Source organism: Ursus maritimus, unplaced genomic scaffold (assembly GCF_017311325.1).
Source record: "Ursus maritimus isolate PB19 unplaced genomic scaffold, ASM1731132v1 scaffold_23, whole genome shotgun sequence".
NCBI lineage: Eukaryota > Metazoa > Chordata > Mammalia > Carnivora > Ursidae > Ursus > Ursus maritimus.
The window spans coordinates 20,257,546-20,264,161 of NW_024424786.1; the positions used below are offsets into that span (position 1 = coordinate 20,257,546).

The 6,616-nt window shown below is 50.4% G+C and overlaps 1 protein-coding gene across 1 annotated transcript in view; it reads right to left on the reverse strand.

Annotated features, from left to right (window-relative positions):
• The window catches only part of ABTB2 (ankyrin repeat and BTB domain containing 2), a 176,454-nt gene extending 175,193 nt beyond the window's left edge, over positions 1-1,261 (reverse strand). Inside the window, exon 1 of the mRNA XM_040638940.1 lies at positions 88-1,261. Within this exon, the coding sequence (XP_040494874.1) occupies positions 88-870 (783 nt within the window). The 5' untranslated portion in view covers positions 871-1,261. The remainder of the gene's footprint in view (positions 1-87) is intronic.
• Between the last annotated feature and the right edge of the window lie 5,355 nt (positions 1,262-6,616).

Here is a 6,616-nt window from a genome sequence, read left to right on the forward strand (position 1 = left end):
GCCGCAGATGAGATGTTCATAGGGCTGCAGGACGCCCCAGAGCTCGGCGTCGTTGTTGATGACCATCTCCAGGGCCTCAGCGGACACCTCCCCGCCCCCGGCCCCTCCACCATCGGGGCTCTGGCTGGCCAGCACCCTGGCCCGGATCTCCTCCACCAGGTTCTCCATGCACGCCGTGAGCGAGATGGCCGCGTACTCGTGGATGCGCACGGAGATGCGGGTGTCCACCATCCAACGGAAGAAGCGGCCCACCGAGAAGGTGAGGCCACAGCGCGCTGACTTGCCCCGGCGCAGCCCGTCGCCGGCGCTCATGCTGTACAGTGACAGCGCCTTGACCGCGGCCAGCGCGCAGCTCTCGGCCAGCGCCCAGCTGTGCACCAGGCGCACGGCGCTCTGCACCTCGAAGCGGGTGCACTTGGCGTGCAGCACGCTCAGGCGCTGCGCCTCGCGGGCCACGCGGATGAGCGCCCTGCGGAGCAGCCCGGCCAGGCGCCGCACCGCCTCGGCGGAGAACAGGGGCAGCCGCCGGCCGCCGGCGCCTTTGCGAAGCACCCGGGCCACGTCTCCCTCCGTCCAGGGGAACTCCTCCAGCTCGGGGAGGCGAGGGCAGCGCGAGAAGAGGTCGGCCACTTCGGGGTCCTCGGGCAGCACCGTGTTCACCGTGTCCCAGCTGTTGTGGCGGCTGTTCATGGAGCCGGAGTAGCACCACCAGGCCACCCCGCGGTGCTGCTGCGCCGAAGAGTTGAGCGCCTGCGAGTTGGACTTGGAGGACGAGAGGCTGAGTGAGCGGCACGAGTCCCCGGCCCCATACCCGGAGTCCAAGGTCAAGTCCTCCAGCGTCTTCAGAGTGGAGCTATACGTCCCGGCCATGGGGAGCCTGCCACCGGCGGCCTCGCCGAGCGAGGGGAGCTCACAACTCCATGCTCCCTTCCCCAAGTGGGCAGGAACAGGCTCTAGGCTCTCCGGGGCGCCCTCCTTCCTCTCGGCGGCCACATCGCCCGCCCGGAGGCCGCGGGAAGGTGGGCGAGATTCTCGGCGGCCGGGGCCCCACGCGCCCAGCGTCCGACGCGAAGCTGTCACTGGAACGGCCCTCGCCGCTCCTCCTCGGCACTCCCCCTGGTCCACCTCAGCCTCCCGCCAGCAGAGCGTCTGTCCTCCGCAGAGAAGGAATCCCGGGAGAACAGGGCGGCGGCAGAAGGAGGAGGCGGCTCGCGGCGCCGCGCGAGTCCGGGACCAGCCGGCGAGAAAGCGCTCGGCAAACTTCTGCGCGGCGCCGGCGGCCCGCACAGCTGGGTACCCCGCCGCCACCGGCATGCAAATAACCCGGGGCGACTCACCAATCATCGGCCACGACGGGCAGGGGCTGCACCAATGATCTCCTCGAGGGGCGGTCACTATGCAGATTTCACGGGGCTGCGGGTGAAACCCCGCGGCGACGGAGGCGGGGCTGGAGGCCGAGGGTCGGGTGAAGCCGCTGGGTTGAAGGTGGAGGAGGGGGAAGAGGGCCCGCGAGCCCCGGAGCGCGCTGGGAGGTGGGCGCAAAGGCCAGGAGAGGAGGGGTCGAAGCGTTAGGCTCGGGAGCTGACGATTTAAAGAAAATTTTAAAGGAAAAGCCATTGTGCGCTGCCCCCTGCCCGCCGTCCAGGCTTTGGGCGTTCGCAGTCCCTTTTCAAGCCCTCTGCAGCCAAACACCGAGGCTGACTTGTCGAGTGTGGGTCCGGGGGTGGGAGGAAGAGCCGACTGGGGGAGAGGGGCACAAACCGGGCACCGCACCCCTCTCCCGGACTTTCTGGAAGGCCCTCCCGTTCCCTGAGATGAAACTCCACTGCTGTTTAGAGGGAGGAGGGACGCCCCCTCTTGCTTCTCCCGAATCCGTCTGGTTTTCTTTACATTGCTATCCAGGTTCCAATTAGAGCAGATCTGATGAATAGACGGGCTCCAGGAGGTCTGTGGTCCCCCTCCCTCCCCACCACGGGAATTGCGCAGCTTTCTGAGTATTAACTCTGGGGAGAGGGTCCTAACTTTTATCAGATTCTCAAAAGGGCCCGTGACTTCCCTGTTACATCTGTACGGAAGTGCTGGCTGTCAGGTGGATCCTTTCTGTCTGAGACGCGCGTGTCCGAGTGCGTGTGAAGGTGAGAAATGTACCTAGCACTGGCCTGCACTCCGAACATTCGGCTGCAAGCACCGCCTCCTGACGGCGTGCTCTTGGGGAGCCCTGTGTCCCCTTGGGACTCGGTTTCCTCCGGGGTGAAATGAATGCTGACCTCCAAGCAGCGCCGTTGTAAACCTGTCTCAGGGCCTGTGTCCAGAAGCGGTTCAGTCAGAGAGCTATTGGTTCCAGCAGATCCACGCCCAGTCCTTTCCGTCCGGCTGCTGTCCTGCAACTATGCACACACACGTGCTCCAACGTGCCTTTGCCCCCCTCCGGTGGAACCGCAAAGTCAAGGAGGAGATTGTGCACGCGTTGCCCCCAAATCAGCCTCCCGCGCTCCTGAATGGCTCCTTTGTGCTGTGTCTTACAGAGTTCCAACCTCGGGCTGTGAGTTGGATACGAACTAGAAATGTCTGGTTTGTCTCTTTCCTTCTGAAATTAATGGCCCTTTCCCTGTGAAACTCCTTTTTCTTAGCAGTTTGGCTTCATTTTTCCTTTCTGCGGGTCTTTCTTTATGCAATATCGCCGCCTCGTGGTTAGAAGTGGGAACGGAGTCAAGGGTGGAAGTAATGCGAAAGGCACAAGTCCACCGGCATCAAGTTAACAGAAGACACAAGATGTGACTACAACTGATAGAACTGAGATAAGAAGTCAAATGTGGGTATTGAGGTTCAGTATGTGAAAAATTCGAAAAAAAAAATTTGATGCAATTTAAAACTTATTAGGGGAAATATAATTTTAAAGCAAATGTCACCCTCTAACGGACATTTAGAGGGAAGAACTTGCCCACAGGTCCGTCTCCGTTCCTTCCTTCCTTCCTTCCTTCCTTCCTTCCTTCCTTCCTTCCTTCCTTCCTTCCTTCCTTCCTTCCTTTGTTGTGCACACCCTTAAGAAGAGAGAAAATTTCTTAACTGGAAATTTACTGCAGGGAGCTTACTGAATGGAAAAGTTATCTGGGAAAGAGCCGATGTCGTTTATCTTACATTTAAGTGACTTGATGACATAAAAGTGTAAAGACCATCAAACATGACTACAGCCAAATTTCAGAATCTCGTGGATGTTAAACTACTACACAAAGATTTGTTCCTCAAAATTCAGCCATGGAAAACACTACTGGAAAAACAATTGAGTTTCACTAATAAATAAATTACAAGGAGAGAAAGATGGTTAGGAACCGTATACACTAAAAAAGACGGAAGACATATCAACTAGTTAGTTATAATGTATGGAATTTATTTGGAATTTGATTTTTTTTAGAATCAATAAACGTTTGACATTATGAAACAACTGGAAATCAGGAACATCGCCCGGATCTTTGCTCTTATGAAATCATTGTTCCTTTTTTGATGTGGTAATGGTAGTGTGGTGTGTTTTTTAAGTATTCCTGTCTTTTAGAGATACACAGTGAAAATGTGTGTTATAATTTTTTTGTTAAAAAAGGAAAAAATTCTTATGGGAAAATCTGGTAAAGGGACTAGAAAGTTATGAAAGATGGTTAAGATTGTAGATCTCTTGTCTTTCAGATATTCACCAAAGTCTTTTGTGTGATGGGGGGAGATAGAAACAGAGGAAGATAGAGGTAGAGGCCAGGACACATTGAGCCATGTTAGAAATTAACCAACTGATTGATTTCAGTTAATCCTTTGGGAAGTTGGCAAGCAGGGTGAAAAACTTTGGATCACGAAAGAAAAGACATGGCTTCTTACACATACATGTGTGTTTAATTAAGGCAATCTGGTGGTAATCTGCTTAATGTTAGGAATGCAAATTATATTAGAAGAAAAGGAAGTATCATCGCAACCCAGGCCTGGCCCAAACATCATGTTTGGAGACAAACAACTGTCTTGTATCTGGACACGTTAAAAAGAACATGATGAAACCATGGCAAACATTGGGAGAATTCCCAGTGGAGTGAGTAATTAAAAATCTGGGATTGCCCATGCAAAGATTATATAACGGAGGAAGCTCGAAATAAAGGTTAGAAACTTTACCTTGGCTGATGTCTCATATTTTGTTATACAGTCTTACAAAATCAAAATCGATCTGGAGATTAGGGGACAAAATACCCTAGAATTTGTCTTGAAAGTGAAGAGATTAAAACTAAGTACAGACAGAACTCTCGTGTGAGAAAGGTAGATTATGTCCTTGACTTTAGACAGTGGCCAAGTTTCAATTTAGTTTGTGGATCATTTTTAGTAAATTCTCTTAATAATATTTATTGAATACCCACTAGGTCTAGACCGCTAGACACTACGGAGATGCGTTAGACAATGTTCCTGCCATAAAAAAAAACATACCCATTATACAGAGAGGCAAGCATACGAGACTTACTATTCTGCAAAATATGCTTTGCAGAGCTGCTCAGAAGCCACTGACCAAGGGTGACTGCCAGTTCTTTGACTCACCACACAGGCTGATGCATCTAGAGGAGACATGGCACAAACACGAGGAAGAAAATACTCTGTGGAATGCAAGGAGAGCTGGAAAAGGTGCCCATCGTTGTACGAGCATGCCATGGTTAGCAGAGAAGTTTTGTGACAGAAAATCAAGCAGAACCCTCGGTTGTTGTAAAGGAACCAGTGCTGTGGGAAATGTGATGTAATCCTTCCGTTCCATGCAGCCCATGTTAGCCCAATCCTGACACCGGGTTGTTGTGTCTCTCTTTTTTTCTGGACCTCATGACTAAAGAGATATACAGATCATTTGGAACAAAGAGCCTCCAAAATGACCCAGGGAAAAAGAAATCCACTTCTCCAAAGCACGTTCTGCAGAATGGTGTCGTGGGTTGGTCTGTGAAACAAGGATCAGTTGTTATGTTTGGGAAATTCTGCATTTTGTTTCTCCCTCTAGTATATTCATGATGGACAGTATTTTATTTCGGGCTCTTTCATATTTCCTTGAACCCAGTCTTAACTGGGCAGAGAACTCCTCCTGTCCGGGGGATGCTGCAAAGTAATTGGGACTTTTTACCTAGCTCGAAGCAGAAATGACAGTGACCATGCTTTATGAGTCCGCTCAGGCAGTGGCTGGAAGGCAGGACCCTTGGAGGTAATCCAGGAACCTTGGAGGTAATCCAGATAAATCCCAGAACAGAGCAAGGTTCCACATCTAACCCCTGTCCAATGCTGGAGTTTGGTGATCTGTTAGACATAAATGTGATTCCAAAGGTAGATCTAAACCTAGGGCATTGGTCCACAGGGGAAAAGGAGGTGGTACGGGTTTGGGCACTGGCACAAGTCAAAAGGTTTACAGAGTAAACAAGATGGGGTGGGGGTGGGGAATGTTTCTCCAAGGGGGGAATTCTGCTTACTAGGCAGTCGGTATCACGGACTTGTTAGCTGCTATCAGAGACGAAACCATCTGCACCTGGGGAGTAACAGCAAGAATTTTAGGGGATGGTCTGGAACTCAAAACTACAGAGCTGAATTCAAACAAGAGGACAGAAAACCAAGGAACAAGTTCAAGGAGGTAACAGCGCCAAGTCCCCCATATCTGGATGTTCTGTATGCTGGCTATCAAGGCAGTGCAATTGTGCTCTTCTGTCCTGGTATAGAGAATATCTAGGGTGAAATATGATATTCCACTCTGCAGTGTTTACTAAACATTCATCTCGTAAGACTCATCTGGCATTCTTACTGCAAATCTGAAGTCCCAGCCCCCTTTCTTGAAGGTTCTGATTCAGGAAGCCTGGGGTGTGATCCAGGTAAAAGTATTTTCGACAAGCATTCCCAAATGATTCTTATCAAGACCTTGTTTGAAGGTCCTGATTCAGGAAGCCTGGAGTGTGATCCAGGTCAAAGCATTTTCGACAAACACTCCCAGAATGCTAAGGCATTTGTCTCTTCAACCTCAAAGTGCCTGAGGATTGGTACAAAAATGCTTATTCTTGAGCCATACCTGCAGAGTTTCTAATTCAGTAGGCTTGGAGCCTATGAAACTTTGTTTTTAACCTATGGGTCTCAGGTGATTGGAATGCAGGGAGTCCAGAAAATTTGCTCTTCAAGTTGCACGTCAGGAAGTTCAGAGGCTTCCAGCAGGTGGCGCTCTTGTTCGCTTTGCTAAAAATGTGTTCGTCAAAGAAATGAAATTCATGACTTATGAGTTGGATCTTTAAAAAAATTTTAAATTTCCCAAGTGGATAGCTCTGGGACCAAATAGTGATACTTACTGATGAATTCACTGCATAATCTGAAGACGTCTCTGTCTTCCCTGAAGCAAGGATGCTCAATATTACAGGAGTGATTGTACACAGCTCCCAGCACAGGGACGGGACTGGAGGGAATGACATTCAGAGTTCAGACAGTGGTCTCTTCCGCTGTTTCAAGGCTGAATTAATTTGAAGACAAGGCTGTGGTGGGAATATCTCTTAATTTAGCACTAAAGCTTTAAAATTGAACCCTATTTTAGTCTTTTTAAAAAGCAGTCCAAAATAAAGAATCAGCTTGGAATTGAAGAGGTTAG